The 22147-nt window shown below is 57.3% G+C and overlaps 1 protein-coding gene and 1 long non-coding RNA gene across 5 annotated transcripts; one reads left to right on the top strand and one right to left on the bottom strand.

The window, feature by feature from the left end:
* Positions 1–1694: 1694 nt before the first annotated feature.
* Positions 1695–4938, bottom strand: LOC121825041 (uncharacterized). The gene is made up of 3 exons (XR_013047282.1): positions 4587–4938; positions 2364–2526; positions 1695–1961 (listed from the first exon to the last, which is right to left on the bottom strand). It is a non-coding gene; the product is annotated as an uncharacterized LOC121825041 (long non-coding RNA).
* A 130-nt stretch (positions 4939–5068) lies between these two features.
* On the top strand, positions 5069–21949 carry Sgta (small glutamine rich tetratricopeptide repeat co-chaperone alpha). 4 transcript variants are annotated; one of them, XM_076559380.1, is made up of 12 exons: positions 5069–5218; positions 12667–12802; positions 14156–14262; positions 14387–14471; positions 15356–15455; positions 15868–15972; positions 17262–17400; positions 17723–17785; positions 18457–18494; positions 19870–19959; positions 20072–20191; positions 21011–21949. In XM_076559380.1, the coding sequence occupies exons 2-11, from the start codon at positions 12703–12705 to the stop codon at positions 20187–20189; spliced, it is 945 nt and encodes a 314-aa protein (XP_076415495.1). In that variant the 5' UTR covers positions 5069–5218; positions 12667–12702; the 3' UTR covers positions 20190–20191; positions 21011–21949. The 4 variants fall into 4 exon arrangements, with proteins under 4 accessions (XP_076415495.1, XP_076415494.1, XP_015852381.1 ...); XM_076559379.1 differs by having other exon boundaries at positions 5095–5218; positions 14384–14471; XM_015996895.3 differs by lacking the exon at positions 5069–5218 and adding an exon at positions 5300–5606.
* Positions 21950–22147: the final 198 nt, after the last annotated feature.

A 22147-nucleotide genomic window follows, 5' to 3' on the forward strand; every position in this document is an offset into this window, starting at 1 on the left:
GCAAAACGCAGGTTTGAACACCGGCGGGTTCCTGGCGAGTGCGTTTGACCCGCAGTATGGCGAGCATGAGGCGTCTGCCAGCGGCACATTACGCTGTGTGGTCGATTTAGTCTTCACTAGTATTAATAATAATAATAATAAAAAAAAGGTTTCTGGGCTACATGCTGCTTTGATAAAAGCGTAGACCTACTATTTCTGAGACTTCATGACTCCCAGAGCTGGAGAAAACATACCACCGCCATGTTGAAAAGCTGAAGGGGGCTGGAGAGATGGCTCAGCGGTTAAGAGCACTGCTTGTTCTTCCAAAGGTCCTGAGTTCAATTCCCAACAACCACATGGTGGCTCACAATAAGCCACGTAAAGATGGCTATCACACAAAAAAATCTGGATTATGTTGTCTTTGATATTTGTAACTAAAGAAAAACATTTGATTGTAAAAGCTGTTCAGTTATGCCAAAATATAAATTTTAAAGGTACCTTGACTTCAAAATTTGGATATAAGGATATGTTACTTTGGAAAAGAGGTTCTGCTTTTGTTTCCACAAAAAGCCAGAGGCTATGGATTTGTTCCAGATTAAGATACATCAGATTTGGGCTGGAGAGATGGCTCAGCGGTTAAGAGCACTGGCTGCTCTTCAAGAGGACCCAAGTTCAATTCCCAGCAACCACATGGTGGTTCACAACCGCCTGTAATGAGATCTGGTGCCCTCCTCTGGCCTGCAGGGACACATGCAGGCAGAATACTGTATACATAATAAATAAAAATTAAAAAAAAAAAAGATACATCAGATTTGACCAGCCAAGACCCCCTGAAAGGTCTCCGATGACACCATGGCCCAGATGATTCAACATCCAGAACGGTTTCAAGGCAACTGGCTCCCACAATACAGCCTCAAGGACTACCCCATAGGCCTAAAATTTTCTTTGCGTCCCCATAAGATACAGCGGCCCCCTCCAGCAGGAAGTAGTAAGAGATGCTATGCCCAAATTCCCAAATATACCAAACTGGCTTTAGACGTGGAATTGGCTCACTCCCCATCTAAACCCAGACATATTGCTTTAAAAAAAATAGTTAAGAGATTCATGTGTCCCAAATCAAAAGAGCCCTCTGGTGTGGGATAGAGAAAAACCAATATTTTTATTTAAAACAGGTTGATTATGAATGCGATCTCTTTCTAAAAAAGAAAAGGGGATATGATATAGATATATAGGATATAGAGCTCATAAGAAAAAGGGTAGATTAATGAACCTACTTTTAAAGAACAACAACTTGTTTAAAATGTTTTACATTGGGGGCTGGAGAGACGGCTCAGAGGTTAAGAGCACCAACTGCTCTTCCAGAGGTCCTGAGTTCAATTCCCAGCACCTACATGGTGGCTCCCAACCATCTGAAGTGAGATCTGGCACCCTCTGTGTTCATAATAAATAAATAAATAAATAAATAAATAAATAAATAAATAAATAAATAAATAAATAAATAGATAAATCTTAAAAAAAAAAAAAAAAAAAAAAAAAAGAGGTTTAGCCAGGCGGTGGTGGCTCACGCCTTTAATCCCAGCACTCGGGAGGCAGAGCCAGGCGGATCTCTGTGAGTTCCAGGCCAGCCTGGGCTACAAAGTGAGTTCCAGGAAAGGTGCAAAGCTACACAGAGAAACCCTGTCTCAAAAAAAATAAAAAATAATAATAATAAAATGTTTTACATTGGTATAAATTTTAGTTTATTGATACAAACTTAAAGTTAATTTTGTTATACTGTATATATATTTCTATTCTTGTTTGAGGTATTATGTTTATGTAACTCATTTAAAATTGTAATGGATAGGGCTGGAGAGATGGATCAGAGGTTAAGAGCACTGACTGCTGTTCCAGAGGTCCTGAGTTCAATTCTCAGCAACCACATGGTGGCTTCCAACCATCTGTAATGAGATCTGGTGCCCTCTTCTGGCCCGCAGTCATACATGCTGTATATATAGTAAATAAATAAATGTAAAAAAATAAATTAAAAAAAGAAAATCCAATAGTAATAGTAATAATAATAATAATAATAAAAAACCTTGTCTCAAAATAAAATAATTTAAAAAAAATAAATAAAATTGTAATGGATAATTAAGAACTAGATTAATAATTAGTCATCTATCATAATCATATTTATAGCCATGTTAGTTAAGTCTTCTAGGTATACATAGATATATTTCAGATAGGTAGTCTTCAAACACTTCAAAGAACTACAGAATATGGCATTTAAAATGTTTTAAAAATTTAGATGTTCTGGACAGTGAGACATATCTGCTCCTGACAGCACTGGATTTATTTCGGAGAGGAAGATGGACATCAAAGACACACTATATGGAGTTTATCTTCACCTTTGCAAAGATAGCCATTCGGGCAAGAAACTGTTCTTGCCTAGACTGCTTGATCGACTGGACATACAAGACCCATGGAAGGATGACCACTGAACTTTGATTGGTGAGATGGTCCTTCAGGTTCCTGCTTTGCAGAGAAAACTGCCAGACATTCTACAGGACACTGAAAAAAAATGACGGAGAGTATCTAGCCCTGTGAGCTGAAGACAGATGCCCCAACTTTACAAAGGAACATTAGATGACTGTCCAGGCTGTCAGCTGTCTCTGACTACCCTGCAAGACTCCCAAAAGTTACATATATCCTTCTCCCAATTCTCAGGTAATATATCCTTCTGAGGTCTTTGATGTGGTTGAAAACTAGATAGTTGTAATTTCCTCAGTTATGGTAAAAGATACGTTAGATAGGAAACCTTAAACTCAAAAATATAAGATAGATAGGACATCTTTAATATTGTAACAGTAATTCTTGCTCAATAATTGTTTTGTTATATGTAATTTTACTATGTTAAAATTAAAACCTTCCTTTTTAAAAACAGAAAAGTGGAAGTGCTGTGGATATCATTCTATATAAATAAAACACTGATGGCCAGTGACCAGGCAGGAAGCATAGGCGGGACAAGGAGAGAGGAGAATTGGGGAAACAGGAAGAAGGGGAGAGACACTGCAGCCACCGCCAGGACAAGCAGCATGTGAAGCATGGTAAGCCACCAGCCATGTGGCAAGGTATAGATTTATAGAAATGGGTTAATTTAAGCTATAAGAACAGTTAGCAAGAAGCCTGCCACGGCCATACAGTTTGTAAGTAATGTAAGTGTCTGAGTGATTATTTTATAAGTGGATTGTGGGACTGCGGGGTTTGGGGAACCTGGAGAGAAGCTCTCCAGCAACACCAGCCCCAGATCATGACACAGAGACTCATCATTAGTCACCAATGCTCGACCTAGCTTAGGTTTGTCCCACAGGCTCTTATAACGTATGTTAACCTTTCTCTTCATCCACGTTTTTGCCTTGGGCCTTTTACCTTTCCTGCTGTGTGTCCTACTCTGCATGTCTGGCTGGCCCACCGGCCCCAGCATCCCCCCGCCTTACTTATTCTCTCTGCCCGCCGGCCCCGAATATCCCTCTGCTAGCTATTGGGCAATCAGGTGCCTTAGGCAGGCAAGGTAACACAGCAACACATCTTTACATAATTAAACAAATGCAACGCATCTTTACATTATTAAACAGAGGCAGCATAAACGGATGTAACACATCTTTGCCTAGTTAAAGTAATATTCCACAACACGGTGGGCAGGTCTTCTCAGATCACTTAGTTTTAATCAAGACAGCTGCCCACAGATAGGCCCCCAAGCCGACATGTTCTAGATGATTCATGGAGACACTTATTAATTAATTAATTAATTTATTTATTTATGTGTTTTTTTTTTTCAAGTCAGGGTTTCTCTGTGTAGCCCTGGCTGTCTTGCGACTCACTCTGTAGACCAGGTTGGCCTTGAACTCATGGAGATCCTCCTGCCTCTGCCTCCCGAATGCTGGGATTAAAGACGTGGTCACTACTGCCCATGGGGCTTGTGATGCTTTCAGGCCAGCCTGGGCTCCACAGTGAAATAAGGAGGAGAGATAGCACACGCCTTTGATCCCAGCACTCGGGAGGCAGAGGCAGGCGGGTCTCAAGGTTTGAGCCAGCCTGGTCTACAGCGTGAGACCCTGTCTGGAAAACCTAAAACAAAACAAAAAGCCCATACATTTCTTGCAGAGGCTTGGACAGCTCCCGGGCCCAGCTGGGGGGTCCAACGCTGTGGTGTCTGCAGCCCCCGCACCCCGTGCACGCCCCCCCCCCCGGCACCCCGGTACGCCCCCCGCACCCCGTGCACGCCCCGACACCCTGTGCGCCCCCCCCCGCACCCTGTGCACGCCCCCCGCACCCCGTGCACGGCCCCCGCCCCCCTTGCACGCCCCCGCCCCCCTTGCACGCCCCCGCACCTCGTGCACGCCCCCATTGCACGCCCCGGCACCCCGTGCACTCCCCCTGTACCCCGTGCACGCCCCCGGTACCCCGTGCACGCCCCCGGTACCCCGTGCACGCCCCGGTACCCCGTGCACGCCCCCGGCACCCGTGTATGCCCCCGGCACCCCGTGCACGCCCCCGGCACCCCTTGCACGCCCCGGCACCCCTTGCACGCCCCGGTACCCCGTGCACACCCGCGCACCCCGTGCACTCACCCCGGACCCCGTGCACGCCCCCCGGCAAACAGACACACGTGCAATTAAAAACTGAAGACGCAGCCGGAAAAAGGCATCAAATTCGGAAGGAAATGGCTGAGGTGGATCGCGCAGGGGGAGAGCACTCGCTGCTCCTGCACGGAAAGCGGGATGGGCCTGCGCTCCGCGTTCCCGAGGTGGATCGAGGTTCGAGGCCAGGCTGGGCGGGCGAGGCGCGGTCGACACTGAAGAGAAAACGAGAAAAAGGAAAAAAAAGACAAGTAAACAAAACAAGAAGAGCAGAGCAACCGGTGGCAGCTCCGACTCGGGGCCGCGACGCGGGGAGCCGCACCACGTGACCCGCCCGGCCCACGTGACCCTCGCCCACGTGATCCGCCCCGCCCCGGGTTAGACTGACTTCCGGCCTTCCGGCCGTCTCCGAGGTCAGTTTCTCCGACGACCCGGTAGTGCCCGCCTCCCTGTGGCATCACTTCCGCGCCGCGGCCTCGGCGGCGCTCAGGCGCACGCGCAGAACGCGACCGCGGAGGCCATGGGCTCCTTCTGCGCAGGCGTGCTGGGCCCGAGGGCGGGGCCTGTCCGCGCCGCGGTGCGCAGGCGCAGCCGTCGGCGGGTCGGGGCTTCGGGCGGCGGAGGTGAGTCGGGGTCCCCGCGGCGGCCCGGGGGCGGGGGGCGCCGGGGGCCCGGGAGGCGCGGCCCCGGGAGCCTCCGCGGCGACGGTGGTCCGGGGCCCGCGCGCCTGCGCCCGCCGGTCACGTGAGCGGGCGGCACAGCGGGGAAACTGAGTCCGGCGGCGTCCCCGCCGCTCTCCCCCCCGGAGAGGCCGGCGTTTGCGTGCGGGGTCCCCCGGGGGCCCCTCGGGTCTCAGGCGCCGTCCCAGCCCCGCCGCTCGCCGCCCCGGTGACCTTGCTCAGCCCGCTCCCCGCTCTGAGCCTCAGTTTACCCCTGGTGCGCAGTGGACGTCGTCTCCGCTGTCCGCCCCAACGGCGTGGGTGCTTGGCGGGCGCCAGGGTAGGCGCCGAGGTGGGTGACGGGCAGAGGGTCTGCCTGCTGTGCACACCAGGGCAGGTCGCCTGCCCTCTCTGGGCCGCCGTCGGGCAGGTGGCCTGGCACACTCGCCATGCCAGCGCTGGGGAGGCTGAGGCAGGGGGATCGACTTGAGTTCCATGCCAGCCGGGACTGTATACTTTGATTAAACAAAACAAAACTCCAACAGCCAGAAACAAAGGCCCTAAGCAGGAGCCCAGCTCCGTGGTCCGCACCCTGCAAGCCGGCATCGCCTGTGGGAGGGTGAGGCAGCTGGGTCACTGGGAGTTCAGGCCCAGCCTGGGCTACCTAGAGAATTCCAAGGCCCAGCCTGGGCTACCGAAGAAGTGACGTGGGACGCCGATGTGAGGCCCGTTGACCACCGCACCCGGCATCATAATTTTGGAAAGGATGTTACCACAGTAGGTTAGCTGTAAACAGGGGTTGCCGGCCCTCATCCCAGATGTGGGAAGCAGAGGCAGGCGGATCTCTGTGAGTTCGAGGCCAGCCTGGGCTACAGAGGGAGTTCCAGGACGGCCAGGGCTGCACAGAGAAATCCTGACTCAGAACAAACAACATGAACTGGCAGCCACAACAACAAATGCAAACAAGTGGACGGAAGTGTCACTGTCTCTGTCTGTCACCTGGAGGGCCGGCGAGTGTCCCCGAGTTTCCCGCAGGCCTGTCCGCCTTGGTAGCGGGGCTGGGGAGGACTCGGGTCCCCCCGGTTCATCTGCTTTGGTCTGTTTCCGTCTCTGGGTGTTTGAGTGATTTTAACTTTGCCTGGCTGTTGTTGTCCCCGGAACCCTGGGCCGTGTTTGGGGACGCTTGTGCGTGCTGTGACTGAAGGTCTTCTGACTTGTGACACTGAGTGGCGGTCAGGCATGGTGTCCAGAATGAACGATGCTCCTGGAGGGGTGGGAGACAGCTCCATGAGTAAAGTGTTTGGTGCAAGGATCTGAGTTCGATTCCTTGCCTACCCATGTATGAAGCCACAAGTGGTGGTAGCCCTTGTAATCTCAGTGCAGGAGGCCAGAGATAGGCGGGGCCCTGACTCTGGATAGCCAGCCTTGCCTTGTGTTCCAGCCTCGTGTCCCAGGGCCAGACACTATTTCTTTTCTTTTTGGTTTTTCGAGACAGGGTTTCTCTGTGTGGTTTTGGTGCCTGTCCTGGAACTCACTCTGTAGCCCAGGCTGGCCTTAAACTCACAGAGATCCGCCTGCCTCTGCCTCCCAAGGGCTGGTGCCGCCGCCGCCGCCGCCGCCGCCGCCGCCACCACCACCACCACCACCACCCAGTTAGTTTCTAAAAACAGGTAGCACTGGAAGAAGGACGCCTAGGTTGATGGTGTGTGAACACACTCGCACACACAAATGCAGGAGTGTGCCAGTCATGAAGCATGCCTATGATGCCAGCACTCAGGAAGCAGACACTGGAGGAGTTGCCTTAAATTTGAGGCTGCCCTGGGCTACACAGTGAGCTCTAGTGTTAAAACGAACACTAGTCACTCCTCACCATTGAGGCCTCTGTGCAGATTATGTGGTCCCAAGATTGTGTGTGCACCCAGTTTTGTGAGGTAAAGTATTGCCCATGGACTCTGCATCCTGGAGCCGCTGTCCGTGGTCCCGGCTTCTGCTTCGTGGCTGGCCATCATCTCCAGTGAGCTATTCCAATCCCTTCCTGTTGTTTTCTTTTGAGACATGATCTCCCTCATCTAAGGGAGTGTGTGGGGGTGAGCACTGCCCACCGAGACCCAGGCTGTGGCCAAGCTCAGAAGCTGCCACACCGACCTGGCTTGTGAACTTACTGGTAGGGCTGGGGATGGAGACAGGCAGAGACATAGTCTGTAGCCTAGGCTAGCTTTTCTTTTTTCTTTTTTAAATTAATTTATGTTATGTATGAGTGCTCTGTCTGCATGTACACTTTATGCCAGAAGAGGGCATCAGATCCCACTGTAGATGGTTGTGAGCCATCGTGTGGTTGCTGGGAATTGAACTCGGGACCTCTGGAGGAACAGTCGGTGTTCTAACCGCTGAGCCATCTCTCCAGCCCCCAGGCTAGCTTTATACTCTGGCAGTTGTCCTGGTACAGCCTCTCATATGCTGGGCTGAAGCTTGAGGCTCAGGCCTGCCTGGAGTTGGAGGACAAGCCCTGCCTGTCCAGAGCGTTCCCAGTGATCCCTGGAGTGTGCGCTGCACATGTTAAGTTAGCTGGGTGCCCAGAAAGTTCTGATCGTGCCAAGGACTGAAGCCAAGCAGTATCATAGCACTTCCTGGCAGAGAGCTGGTCACCTCTGGCCCACACCACACACCAGCCACCCTGTGAGAGCCCTGCTCTGTCTTCCTTGGTCCTCATTTTTATATTTGAAATAGGAGTTCATATAGCCCAGGCTGCCCTCAGACTGTATAGCTGAGGATGGCCTTGAACTCCGGATCCTCCTGCCTTCACCTCCCATGTGCTGGAATGATGGGTGTGTGCCACCATGCTCTACTCTGTTTATTTTTCATTTTTTAAAGAGTTGTTGTCCGGGCAGAGGGCAGCGCACGCCTTTAATTCCAGCACTCGGGAGGCAGAGGCAGGCAGATCTCTGTGAGTTCGAGGCCAGCCTGGGCTACAGAGTGAGATCCAGGACAGCCTCGAAAAACCAAAAAAAAAAAAAAAGCCTTCCCAATATTTTGGGGTTGGGGATTTAGCTCAGTGGTAGAGCACTTGCCTAGCAAGTGCAAGGCCCTGGGTTTGGTCCTCAGCTCTTGGGGGGGGGGGAGTTGTGTTTGATTATGTACATACGTCTGGGTGTGTGCAGGTGTGTGCAGTGCCCGTGGAGGCAGAAGAGGGCAGGGGCTCCTCTGAGCTGGAGTCCCGGCGGTTGCGATTGGCTCCTCCAGGTGCTGGGAACCAACCCTCTGCATCCTCAATGAGTGCTCCTCATCGGTGAACGTCTCTACCGCCTGCATTGTCTTCTGAGGGTGAAGCCGGGCTGGCTGTGAACTCACACCGCCTCCTGCGTTAATCTCCCGGAATGCCGGGATCACAGCCCTGGCTCTGGTGTGTTTCTATAAGGAAACCGGTGGCCCAGAAAGGGGGCCATGCTCCTCAAGAGACCGGATCACATGGCTTGGAGACTGGCCCTCTCACTTGCCACACGCCGCCCGTCCACCATGGTGTGGATGCCACTGGAGTTGGGGCCCAGGCGGCACTCTGGGGTCCATAGCCCGAGATGAGGCCTGAGGCTGCCTCGGGTTTGGGAGCTGGGGAGGACTGGGAGATAGAGACGGAAGGTTTTTATCTGGGGTGTGGGGGTGCCCCTGGAGTTTCAGGAGTGTGGAGTAGTCCCCCACCCCTTTCCCACAGCCAGTGTGCATGCAGGGTTGCCAGGGAGCTGACGAGGGCCTTCACGTGTGCTGTGACGTCTGCTTGGGCTGTGGTCTGGGGAGCTGCTGTGGGGGCTGCATTTAGCTTGGGGGAGGCTGGCCAGGGCGGGGGGGGGGGGGGGCTCTCTGCTTTCCTCATCGTATTGGTCCTGGACCTGGGCATAGCGGAGGAGAACGCCTGTGAGCTCTGCTCTGCTGGACTGGGTCGTTTACTTCACTCTGAGACAGGGTCTCACTGCAGCCTCAGCTGCTCTGGAACCTGCTGTGTAGACGAGGCAGCCGCGGGGCTTTTTCAGTCCTCTTCCCTTGAGACAGGGCACCCCAACCCACCAGGCCCAGCCATCTTTCTGTCTCCACTCACGCCCTGGCACCAGGGTTACACACACACACACACACACACACACACACACACACACACACACACGCACGCACACACGACGAGAACCAGCCATTAGGTGGGTGCTGGGAATCTGAACTCGGCCTTTCACTTACTCAGCGGGTGCTGTTGCCCATGCAGCCACCCTAGGTTTGGGCTTTGATTCTGAGATGAAGGTGTGAGCAGGTGTGCGATGCACACCCAGTGTGTTAGCTAGTGAGCTGGGTCTGGTGATAAGTTAGCGCTGCAGGGAGGGGTAGTTGAGGCAAGGGATGGTGACTCTGAGGCTGCAGGGCCACACTGCGCTCAGAAAGAAAGGGAGAATAAAGGGAGGGGTTGGGCTGCTCCCCGGGAGCACCCTGGGACTGTTTCCCGCCCCCCCCCCCCCATCCCGTGTTCTGCAGCCCAGGCTGAGCCTGGGTGGTGGGCAGCTGCTCAAAGCCGCACTGTTCTGGAGAATAGGCCTTTGAGAGCCCCGTCCCTCAGCCAGAGCCTTCCCAAGCCATTGCCTGGGGTGGGAGAAGTGGAGCCTCACGGCCGCAGAGGGCATCAGTGGCTGCCAGATGCTGGACAGCGGGGCGGCGGGGGGGGGGGGGGGGGGCGGGGGGGGGCGGGGCGGGGATCGTGGCCTAAACTGATTCACAGCTGGGTGAGGATGGAGGATGGCAGGAGCAGGCGGCGGTCACTGAGGGACTGTGGCAGGCACTAATGTCTCCTCTTGGTGGTGACGTACCTGCTCGGGTGTTCTCTGCGGGGTGATCCTGGTCCCCACCCACGCCCCACGCCCTGGTCACACAGCTCTGGAGGCGGGGTGGAAAGTGCTCCGCCTGGCGCAGGCAGGCTGTTCGCATGCCTGGGGGGTTGTGTGTGACCACACGTGCAGAGGCCCCACACCACGTCCTCCTTGGTGACTCTCCACCATGAACTCCAGAGGCCCCGTCCCCACCCCAGCGCCGTTACAGTGCCTCAGAGTGCCTGGCTCTTACATGGGTGGCAGGGATTTGAACTCGGGTCCTCGTTTGCAGAGCAGTAAGCACTGCACACTGCTGTCCCCAGCCATGGTTCTACAGCGCTGTGCGTGCGTTTGTGCGTGTGTGGGTGCCGAGGTGTGATGGCAGACGTGGAGGTGGAGGACAGCTCAGGCAGGAGTCGGCCTCTTCTTCTCCGTGTGGACGGGGTGGGATCCAGTTTGCCGCTCTTGACAACCTCCCTTACTAAGCCTTCTTATTGCCCCCGGTCCTATTTTTATTCTATTATTTGTCGTTATATTTTGTATTTTTTGGTTTTTCAAGACAAGATTTGTCCTGGATCTCACTCTGTAGCCCAGGCTGGCCTCAAACTCACAGAGATCGCCTGCCTCTGCCTCCCCAGTGCTGGGAATAAAGGTGTTCGCCGCCACTTTCAGTCCCAGCCCTCAGTCTACTCAAACTGACCTTGAAATCAAGATTATTCTCTTGCCTCAGCCACCAGTGGCCAGTACCACAGGCTTGTGGCTCCTGCCCTGAATCTCTCCCTGAGTCAGGACCCTCCTGACCTCACTCTAACCTGATCACCTCCATAAAGACCCCGTCTCCAAAGACAGTCATGCTTGGGCTTGGGGGTTCAGGGATCCTCGTGCAGAGGTCATGGGGACAGTGTATTCGCTTGTGGGGCTGTGGTCGTGGGTGCCAGCCTGGAGACCCCCACAGTGCTGTCTTCATGTGTGTTAGCTTGAGATTGACCCTGCCCCTCTCAGGTCTTGGTCCGACATCGCCTTCTAGAATGTTCTTCCAGGTGCTGTTTGACCATCTGGTCCGGGGCTGGAGGCATGGCAGAGTGCCAGTCACTGTGTACGTTGGCACAGGTGTCCTCAGGCCGGGGTGTCTGGGTCCAGCGGGCATGTCTGGAGGGCTTGGCCAGTGGCCAGCACCCCACCACTGCCTAGAGCAAGCCCTCTGTCGTGGGTGCCCAGGATGAAGGTCAACAGAAGGGGCCTGCTGGGCGCTGGGGAGAGACGGGGTAGCCAGGCCTGCCCACGTGGTCTTCCTCAGAGGAGAGGACAGACAGACAGACGGTGTAGAAAGGCCATGGCCAAGGCAGGCATGGCCAGCTGTGGTGTCTCAGGTCTGCTCGGGCACAGGCAAGGGCCACCCAGCCTAGGTGTGGGCAAGCCCAGGGCTCCCAGCCACAAGGGACATCCTGCAAGGCCTCAGGGGTGCCCCACACTACCTCCTTAAGCCAGGCTCTGGGCACCCCCTCTTTCCACCACCTGTGAAGACCTGCTGGCCCCGCCTTCGGTGACAGGGGACTGAGACTCAGGAGACTGCGCTGGTCTCTGGGGGTCCCACAGTGCAGTCAGTCTGTGCTGAGGAATCACGGCATCCGCGACAAGTGTGCCCCGCTGTGGCGAGGCCTGTCTGTGACGGCGCCGTGGCTCACTAGGTTTCTGTCAACCCCACCTTACAGGGGTGGCAACTAAGACTCTGAGGTCAACAGGGCATCTGGCTTCTTGGCGTTGAGAGTCACATGACCTTCAGGGCCTAGGTGATCACATGCCAAGTGCCAAAACTCTAGGCCGGCTTCTGCCCAGGCCTGGAGAGCACAAGTCAGAACTGGCATGGCAGAGCCCCAGGTGTCTTCCTTCCTGCCCTCCCCGCCCGCGGGGCTGTCGCTACCCTGGTCCCTTTGCTTGTGGCCTCTTCATATGGTGTCTGCTGTGGTGCCGGGGGCCAAACACCTTCCTCTGTGAGGGTTCCTGTCAGGTTGCCCGAGCTCATGGCTCCCTCGGGGACGTAACCTCAGTACCCTGCCCCAGAGGGACCGAGTCGCCCCAGAGTGGTCAGGAATGCCCGTCCAGCTGTCCTCTGCAGTCCAGAGGTGACCGGGTGGCACCATGCAGTGACACCAGGTGTCGGGGACCGAGGCTGGTGAGCTGAAGCACCTGCCGAGCTCTGGGGGTGGGGGGTTCAAGGAGTTAGACACCTCAAAACCCTGGGCTCCCCGAAAACAGCTGTGCTCACTTGGCCCTGGAGAGGCTGCACAGATTGGCGGGCACGCTGCAAAGGGGTAAATTGAGGAAAGAGTGCCTGGAGGCAGCACTATTAGCTTGGATCATGCTCTCCCTCCCTAGCGCTGTGTCCTGTGAGACAGTCATTTCTGTGGTCTGTGACCCCATGCCGTGGTGTCCCCAGCTGTCACAGGGGTGGGTAGAAGGCTCTGCCTAGTGGCCTTGACACTAAGATTGGCTGGTGCTCTTGGGCCAGTTGTGGTCATGCCAGAGTCAAGGGCAGGTTTCCATGCCTGGTTCCACACCCTCACTTTGTCCTCACAGATCCTGAGCAAGCAGCCTCACCTCAGCAGCCTCGAGATGGACAACAGGAAGCGCCTGGCCTTTGCCATCATCCAGTTCCTGCATGGCCAGCTGCGGCATGGCGGGCTCTCACCTGATGCCCAGGAGAGCCTAGAGGGTAGGTGTGGCTTCTGCCCTGCTAGCCTGTCCGGGCCCAGGACACCTCAGCCTGCCCACCAGAGAAGCCGGCGGCGGCAGTCAGCATGCATGCCTGGCCTGGGCGTCTGTCCCCTTCCTTGGCTCCTAATGGGAGTAGCTGGTGTCCAGCACTGCGCTGGTGCCCCGGGTTCCCCTTCCTGGAGCTCATGGCTGTGCACTGTCACCTCCCCGCTGGCAGCCGGGGTACAGTTCCGTCCTCCTCAGCCTCCCAGATGCCTGCGTCCAGCCTCCCTGCCCATCCTTCCCCTGCTCCAGGAATCCCATGTCTAGCGGAAGACGGTGGTTCTGGGGCAGCCTCAGTGGCTACTGGGCTCCTGTGTGGCCTCCTGTGCCTTCCTCGTATGGCACTATTCCTGGGAGACGGGACAAGTGTCTGTTGGCCTCAGATGGGGGACTGATGATAAACCAAACGCAGACACCACCAAAGCCCAGCTTGTGAGCCAGTGAGTCTGGGGGTCACTTGCAGAGGCAGAGATGACTCCATGACAGCTGCGTCACCAGAGCCCACCCTGCATGGGTGGCTGCCCCCAAGCTCTGACCCAGAGTGCACCACACAGCCAGTGTCCTTTCCCAAGGTGCCACTGCTCAGAGACTGAGCAGCCCTGCCTGCTACATCCGGTCTGCTTCAGAGGCTTCCTGTCAGCCAGCTCCCTGGCGGCATGAAGTGCTAGTCAAAGCTGAGGCCGGACCTTGAGGGCCAGCACGACTGTCCCGGGAGTGGCAGATCCACAGCGTGTATACCACCCCGGGAAGGATAGCTGCCCCAGGGCATAGGGACACTGAACTCTCCTCTGCAGGGCAGTTTGAGCTGTTCCCAAGGACAGGTGTCAGGGACAGCCCTTGTGCTGATGTCTCAGGTCAGGCCGAGCCTCAGCATTGTGACCCCACAGAGGGCGTGAGGTCACCCACCTCAGGCCTCCTGTGTGTGCCTCCTGCCGCCAGGATGGGCCAATGTGACGAGGCCGACTGGAGGTCGGGTGCAGGTGCTGGGCCAGGCTTTCAGGTACAGGGGGAAGGCCTGACTGAGCCCTGGACTGGGCCTCGGTGGGTCGAGCTCGCAGCCCAGCTTGGGTGAAGAAGTCCTGGGCTCAAGCGGGGCGTGGTGGTGCTCACCTGTTCCCCAGCACTCGGGGTGGAGGCAGGAGGATCGGGGCTTCTGACCCCTGCTTGGCTATGGAGAGTTGAGGGCAGCCTGGGCTACATGAGACCCTATCTCGAGAAACAAGGAAAGTGCCGGAGCTTCCTGCGGGCTCCGCCTGGTGCCTGGGAGGCCTGCCCTGCATGGAGCCCTGCTGATCTCTCTCCTGCACAGTCGCCATCCAGTGTCTGGAGACCGCCTTTGGGGTGACGGTGGAGGACACTGACCTCGCGCTTCCCCAGACCCTGCCAGAGATATTTGAAGCGGCCGCCGCCAGCAAGGTGAGCCTGGGCTTCCTGTGCCTGCACCGTGAGGGCAGTGTGTGGGCATTCGCTGCTTCACCAGGTTGGCATCCTGCGAGGGCAGGTTTGGCTGGACACGACGGGATTGTTTCATCTCTAGCAGGAGATGCCACAGGAGCCGAGGGGCCCTGACAGGACGCCACCCTCTGAGGAGGATTCCGCTGAGGCAGAGCGTCTCAAAACCGAAGGTGAGGGAGGCAGCTGTCCCATAGAACCTCTGCTTGGGCCAAAGGCTGCGGTCAGTGAGGTGGCCCGGGGGGGTGGGGGGGAGCGGTGGGGGTGCTTTTGGAGGTGTATCTGTGGGGTGCTGGAGGAGGTCAGCAGTTCACATGAACTGTTCTTGCAGGAGTCTGAGATTGGTTCTCAGGATACTTACGAGCAGCTAGCTCACCGCTGGTTCTGTGCCCAGCTCTGGGACATCCAGTGCCCTCTTCTGGCCTCTGTGGGTATTTAAAAAATAATAATAAAATAAAATAATAAAAGAGTCCAGTGTGGTGGTGCACACCTTCAGTCCCAGCACTCTGGAGGCAGACGTAGGTGAACCTCTGTGAGTTCAAGGGTAGCGTGGTCTACAGAGCGAGACTATCTCAAAAATCCAAAGGGAGGGAGAAAAAAAGCCTGATAGCTGTGTGAACCACGGCTTTCCGGAAAACCATGAAACGGACTCGGGCAGACCACAGCCCTGCATTGCAATCCATGGCTTCTAGAAGGCGCTGGCCCTGCCTGCCCCGCTCTGTGCGGGATGCACTCGGCTGGAAAACGAGCCATGCGGGCTGCATCCCTGACCTTGTCACCCAGACACTGCAGTGGGCCAGCCCGGGCCCAGCACTGCCAGTGTCCTTGGAGGAGTGGGCAGCGCCCGGGCCCGGCATGCGTGAAGCTGGCTTTCCTCCCCAGCACGGTGTTTCCCAGGCACGGTGTCCCACCTCTCCTTGCAGCACTGGGAGCTGAGGCCGGAGGGCAGGAGTTGGCCACATCATAAGTCTGAGGCCACCCTGGGATGTCCGCATGACCCCTTACCTGCTGGGGTGGATGGCAGCATGGGCTAGCCTGGGCTCCTCTCCCCCTGCAGGTAACGAGCAGATGAAGCTGGAGAACTTTGAGGCGGCTGTGCACCTCTATGGAAAGGCCATCGAGCTCAACCCCGCCAACGCCGTCTACTTCTGCAACAGGTACTGGGCTGGCCAGCGGGGCACGCTGGTAACGGGGCCTGGGAAGAGCGCATGGCCGTGTGGGCTGTGCGTCCTGGCTGTGGCTCTGAGTGAAGCGCGGGCTCAGGCAGTCTCCCAGGGTGGACCATCCAAGGTGGCGTGATCCTTATGAGGACAGAGCTGGGTGACAAATGCAGCCCTGCTCCAGACAGCTGGAGACTCCCATACCCTTGTCCACGCTGTGATTTTCCTTCTGGGTTTTTCTTCTCATTATCTGAGGCAGGGTTTCACATAGCCCCGTATACCTCTCAAGGCCGGTGGTAACGCCTTGGAGCCTCTGTGGTCCGGGTGGGGTGGGGTGGGGCGTCCACCTTCCGGCCACAGACCAGCTCCTCGAGAGGCCCCGTCCCCTGCTAACCGTTCCTCTCCCCAGAGCCGCAGCCTACAGCAAGCTGGGGAACTACGTGGGGGCCGTGCAGGACTGTGAACGCGCCATCGGCATCGACCCGGCCTACAGCAAGGCCTACGGCCGCATGGGGTGAGTGCGGCCAGCAGCTGGCGCTGCGCTGTGCGCCCAGGGGTCAGGAGCAGGCTCCCCGGCGGCCTTCCCAGTCGCTGTGTGCTTAGTGCCCAGGCTGTGGGGATGCGGGCCCTCCCCGCGGTCTGCAGGACAGAGGTCTCTGTCCCCGCCCCTCTTCTCGTTGACTTATTTATTTTTTAAGAGTCCAGAAATTTTTATTTTTTATTTTTTTTAGTTTTCAATGTGGCATTTCGTTTGCATGTATGACAGACCTTGAAAGCACACGAAGGGGAGATGAGAAAGGTTCCATCAGTTTTTGGAAGGAATTTCTTCTCTTCAGAGACAGTCTCCTAGACGCTCACCCCAGGGAAGGATGCTCTGACTGCTCACCTGTGCCAGCGTCGGGGCGAGCTGAGCCGAGTGGCCAGTGGAGACTTAGCTGAACTGGGACGTGTGCCGCTCTAGATCAAAGCCAGGGCATTGATCACAGAGCCATTTGGGACAAAGTCGACATGCTGACTTGAATTTTTATCTTCCTTCTTCTGGATCGCTGTGTGCGTGTGTGTGTCTGTGTGCGTGCGCGTGCGTGTGCGTGTGCGTGTGCGTGTGTGTGTGTGTGTGTGTGTGTGTGTGTGTGTGCACGTTGGTTAGGGGGAGGTGTCAGCTGTCCTCTTCAAACGCTCTCCCCGTCACCGAACCTGCAACTCACTAATCCGGCTGCACAGGCCCAGCAGGTCCCGGGCCGTCCTGCCCCCTTCCCCGGTACTGGAATCACAGGCAGATGCTGTTGCCCCCAGCTTTTCACATCTGCCCACCCCTCTTTAATTTTTATTTTTATTTTGGTTTTTGGAGACTGGGTTTCTCTGTGCATCCCTGCCTGTCCTAGATGTCACTTGGTAGCCCAGGCTGGCCTGGAACTCACAGAGATCTCCCTGCCTCTGCCTCCTGAGTGCCTGGATTAAAGGCGTGAGCCACCACCGCTGACCGCCCCATCCCTTTGTTCTTTTGGGTGACCAGCCTCAGGCTCTCCAGGTCCCCTCAGTAGTAGTCAGATGTGGGCTAGGGCTTCGTAACAGAGAGTGGATGGCACTCGTCACCCAGAGAGGGCCACTGGTACCAGGAACAGGCATAGCCTCCCAGCCGTGCCTGGTCTCCTCAGGCTGAGAACGACCTCTGGAGCCCTCTCTGTCCTTATGCGAGTTCCCCCTCGTGTCCGGCCTCGGTCCATACAGCAGACAGGGCAGGGTTGGCGCTGGGTCCCATGGCTGGGCCCCACCGCGGCTCACCTGGCACACTCTTGTCCCAAGCCTTGCGCTCTCCAGCCTGAACAAGCATGCAGAGGCCGTGGCTTACTACAAGAAGGCGCTGGAACTGGACCCTGAGAACGACACCTACAAGTCCAACCTCAAGATTGCGGAGCTGAAGCTGCGGGAGGCGCCCAGTCCTGTGAGCCCATCCCACAGGAGGGTGATGGGGAGGCGTCTGCACCCTGCTCTGGGGCCACACGGGGCCGTGTGGGTCATAGAGGAGCTGGGGACGTGCAGCAGGGACCCTCCATGTCTGTGTGATGGTGACAGGTGTGAAGGCCCCAGACAGGGTGGTGGGCGAGGCTGCCCAGGGGTCACAGTGACAGGCAGCTTGTTGGGGGCTCCTGGCAGGACCCTCCCTGAATGGTGTAGAGCCTCCGAGACCCTGCGGGCCGGGCCAGTCCTTTCCCCAGAGTGGCCAGCCTGGCTCCAGACACCACTAACCGATGCTTCTCCTTCAGACGGGAGGCGTGGGCAGCTTGGACATCGCCGGCCTGCTGAATAATCCACACTTCATCACCATGGTAGGCACCCGCCCTCAGCCCCTCTGCCACCCAGGCCGGGGTCCCCGCCCCAAGCCTGCCTCCTGGTGAGGACCCACGGGGAAAGGGCCCAGGTGCCCCACTGTGGGGACAGCAGGGCGGTGGTGTAGCGTGCCAGCGGGGTCCCTGCGAGGCCACCTTTCTGCTTCCTAGCTGTCCTGCGTGTCTCCGCCGCGGCCTCAGCCAGCAGGGCTCGGGTGAAGTCCACTCTCTGACTCTGTGGGCCCGCTTTGTGACTCAGGCTCCATTTGCTCGGTCCAGGGGCCTCCGGAGGGCAGGCGGGGCCGTTTGGGGTTGAGCAGTGGTTTCCACCCTGAAAGGCTCCACTCAGCTGAGCATGGTGGTGCAGGCCTGAGAGCCAAGCACTGGGATGCTGAGACAGGAGGATGGCAAATTCCAGACCGGCCTGAGTTATGTGCTGACACTGTCAGAACAAGGCGGGAGCTGGGCACGGCTCTGCGGTGACCCGGGCTGCGTGGGGACGGCGCCCTGGGCATCGCGATGGAAGGGATTGGTGTCAAGTGGGAGACGGCGGGAGGCAGGGGCACAGCCGCCGGGAGGGGGCACGTCCGTCCGTCCGTCTGTCCCTCCATCTGTCGGGAGGTCAGTGTGGCCGGGCTCAGCCTCTGATGTGCCTGCCTTCTTTTCTCCAGGCTTCCAGTTTAATGAACAGTCCCCAGCTGCAGCAGCTGTAAGTGACGCCCCGCGGCCCTGCTTGGGGCAGGGGCGACCCCTCTCCCCTCACTCTCCTACTTCTATTGCTGTGTACGGCTGTGTGGGCTGCGTGTGTTCTGGGCACCCTGTGTGCATGGCCCAGTGAGGCGAGAACAGGGCGTCTGATCCCCTGGAACTGGAGTTAGAGATGGTTGTGACCCGCAGTGTGGGTGCTGGGAATTGAATCCAGGACTTTATGAGAGTGGCCAGTGCTCTAACCAAGAACATCTCTTCATCCCTGGTACAATTGTTTGTTAAATAAGAGAAAGCCAAAGTTGCTTCCTTTGTTTGCTTGTTGGGTTGGCTTTTTGTGTAAGAGAAATCCAAAGTCTACTTTAATATTCATGTTTGAGGCAGGGTCCCACCATGTAGCTCCAGCTGGCCTGTAACGCTTGATGTGGACCAGACTGACCTTGAACTCGGAGTGCTGGATTAGGTGTGCTGCCTATCCTAGAGTTTATTCTTAATCAAGAAACGGCGGGGGTGGGGGGGTGGGTGCACGATAGTAGGATTTGCTGAAGGAGGCAGAGGCGGAAGGATCACGGATCACGAGTTCAAGGCCAGCCTGGGCCACACATGCCTGGCAGTGGTGGCGCACGCCTTTGGTCCCAGCACTCGGGAGGCAGAGGCAGGGGGATCTCTCTGAGTTCGAGGCCAGCCTGGGCTACAGAGTGAGTTCCAGGGCAGGAACCAAAACTACACAGAGAAACCCTGCCTCGAAAAACAAAACAAACAAACAACACACAAAAGACACTGGGTGGTGGTGTGGCCGTCATGGTGTCTCGCAGCTGTTGCTGCCATCTGCCTACAGAGCCTTCCGCCCCCACGAGCCTTCATCCCACCCCTCCCCAGATCTCAGCACCCACAGACCTACTCCCAACTCTGCATTGGCTTCTTGTGGACATTTCCCATCCTGGTCTGCCTTTCAATGAACAGAGTCCTTGGGGTCCCTTGGTGCTGTGGTGTGTGTCAGAACATCCTGTTCAGGGCTGTGTAATATTTCAGTCTGCCATGAGCCCTTTGTTCTGACTGCCGTCAGCTGCGCTGCTGGGGACGCGATGGCACAAGTCTCATTCCCGGGTTGGAGCCCAGTGTCAGCTCTGTCTTGCTAAGGAATTTCAGTGGCTGATTTTACGCTCCAGCCCGACAGGACTGTGTCAGCCCTGTCTCTGTGCGTTGGTGCTGCTGGCGCATTCTCCATAGGGCGCCGAGGTCTCCTCTTCCTGTGTGGGCAGACACCTGAGAGACGCGGGGTCACGACGGGGAAGGCCCCTCACCTGACCCCGGGGCCTGTGGGTCCTGGGAGGCCGAGGGCGGTGCCCCGGCTGTGTGCTCAGCCCTTTCTCCCGCAGGATGTCAGGCATGATCTCTGGCGGCCACAACCCCCTGGGCACCCCGGGCAGCAGCTCCTCACAGAGTGACTTGGCCAGCCTCATCCAGGCGTGAGTGACGCTGCCGCTGCCGCTGCCAGCTGTGGGGCTGGGCGGGGCTGAGGAGGGGGCGGGGCCCAGCAGGAGGGGAAGCACAGTCGGTCTCCTGGGCCTCCCTCCGCAGGGGCCAGCAATTCGCACAGCAGATGCAGCAGCAGAACCCCGAGTTCGTGGAGCAGATCCGGAGCCAGGTGGTGCGCAGCCGGACACCCAGTGCCAGCCACGAGGAACAGCAGGAGTGACGGTAAAGCCGCCAGCGCTGCCGGGCTCCCTCCTTGTCGGTACCGCTAAGAAATCCCTGATTTCCTGTCTGCCTGGGAGTTAGTGAAGCTGACGGCCACCCTGCTTTCACCTTCTTGTCCTTTTCTATTGCGGTAGTGCAGGTAGATGAACCTAGGGCCTAGTGTGTCCAGGGGCTCCACCCCTCACTGGGGGATTCTGGGCGGGGTTCCACCCTGACCACGCCCCCAGCCCCTCACTGGGGATTCTAGGCGGGGTTCCACCCTGACCACGCCCCCAGCCCCTCACTGGGGATTCTAGGCGGGGCTCCACCCTGACCACGCCCCCAGCCCCTCACTGGGGATTCTAGGTGGGGCTCCACCCTGACCACGCCCCCAGCCCCTCACTGGGGATTCTGGGCGGGGCCATGTACAATCACGGCCAACCTCGGGTGCTGGTCCTCAGACCCCAGCCTTTGAGCTGTCACTGGCCTGGAATTGTGTTAAATTCTCCATGCTGGGAAGTCCCCACCCCCCATGGCTGGGTTGCTGGCTTGCTCCATGGCGCTTGACTATTTACATGATTTCTGGAGCCTGAACTCAGGTCCTCCGGTGTGGGAAGTCAGCACTTCACAGGCCGGGCCATCCCCCAGCCCAGATACTGGTTAGGTTTTTGATCTCAAGTTGCCAAGGCTGTCTGCAAACTCCTGATCGGCCCCTATGTGCTACCACATTCCACGGTCGGAGTTCCTGCAGCCGTAGTGCCCCGGGTGTCCCCCCTACCCCGCCCTCCCTTGCCGGCCCTGGTCTGGCCGTGGCCTCACTGCCCTGACTTGTGTCCACAGCTCCTCTGTGTGGTGATCCCGTCGCGCCTCGGCCTCCTGGAGTTTTAGCGTTTTCCACGTCGGGCTGCCCAAGAGAGACTGGACCTGCATGTTAAGACGGACTTGTCCCCCGTTTCCCTTCACCCCACTTCTGTTTTTGTATTCCTGCCCCCCACGCCTTCCTGGAAGAGAGTCAGCCAGAGAGCTACACACCAGCACCCCTTGCTCCAGCACCTAGGGAGGCTGCGTGGTGGGGGACGGGGACCCCACCCTGCCCGGTTTAAAGGGACTTGAATGGTTGACTCTCGGCCCCCTAGGAAGCGTCCACTGCCAGCCCCAGCCGGGTGCCAGCCTTCTGCGCCCACACGGGGGTTGCAGGTCCCAGCAGGTGCCCCTGCTTGCCTTATCCCAGTGACCTATGCCCACAGGGGAGGCCTGTGACTGGTGCCTCGCTTGTGGACTGTCCGTGTCTCCTCCCCCCGGCTTCCCTCGTCTCCACATCTGTCAGCCAGTCCTAATTTTGTGTCCAGTCCGGCTCCGTCCTTAGCCTGGGCAGAAGACGCAGACATCCTGGCCCGTCTGACCCTCTGTCCTCGATCTCAAGGGAATTCAACGTCTCTGGGTTTCGCAGGCAGTTTTGGGGTGTCGGCCCCCAGGCCAGGCCATGTTCTCAGCCCTGAAATAGCCACCAGAACCATTTTTGTTGCGGGGCAGTCTGTCCAGTGAGGGAGACCGTAGGATATCCCCACATCCGCCCTCAGCCCTGGGAGTGGGAGGCCAGGTCGCAGGGCCGCTGGACCAGCAGGGTCATGATGGTCAGGCTGTGTGGCAGGTAGTGCCAGCTGTGAGTTGTAGGTAGCCAGTAGGAAGATGGGCCCCGCGGCCAGCACTGTCCACTTGTAGGGCACGGTAGTGCCCACGTGGGCACAGAACACCTGGGTAATAAAGAGTCAAGGATGATGCTTGGCCTCCGGTGTCAGCCTGGGTCCCACTGACGTGACAGCTAACGGGACTTTAGCCTGGGGGGGGGCAGTCTGTCCATCTGGTACACAGACATGGTGAGGCCCCTCAGATAGGACACATGGGACATCTGGGTTAGAGCTGGCCAGAGGCTACGGGTGGGTCCGTGGGGATGCAGCCGCACCCGTGGGAAATGAG

This window comes from Peromyscus maniculatus, chromosome 22 (genome assembly GCF_049852395.1).
Source record: "Peromyscus maniculatus bairdii isolate BWxNUB_F1_BW_parent chromosome 22, HU_Pman_BW_mat_3.1, whole genome shotgun sequence".
Taxonomy (NCBI): domain Eukaryota; kingdom Metazoa; phylum Chordata; class Mammalia; order Rodentia; family Cricetidae; genus Peromyscus; species Peromyscus maniculatus.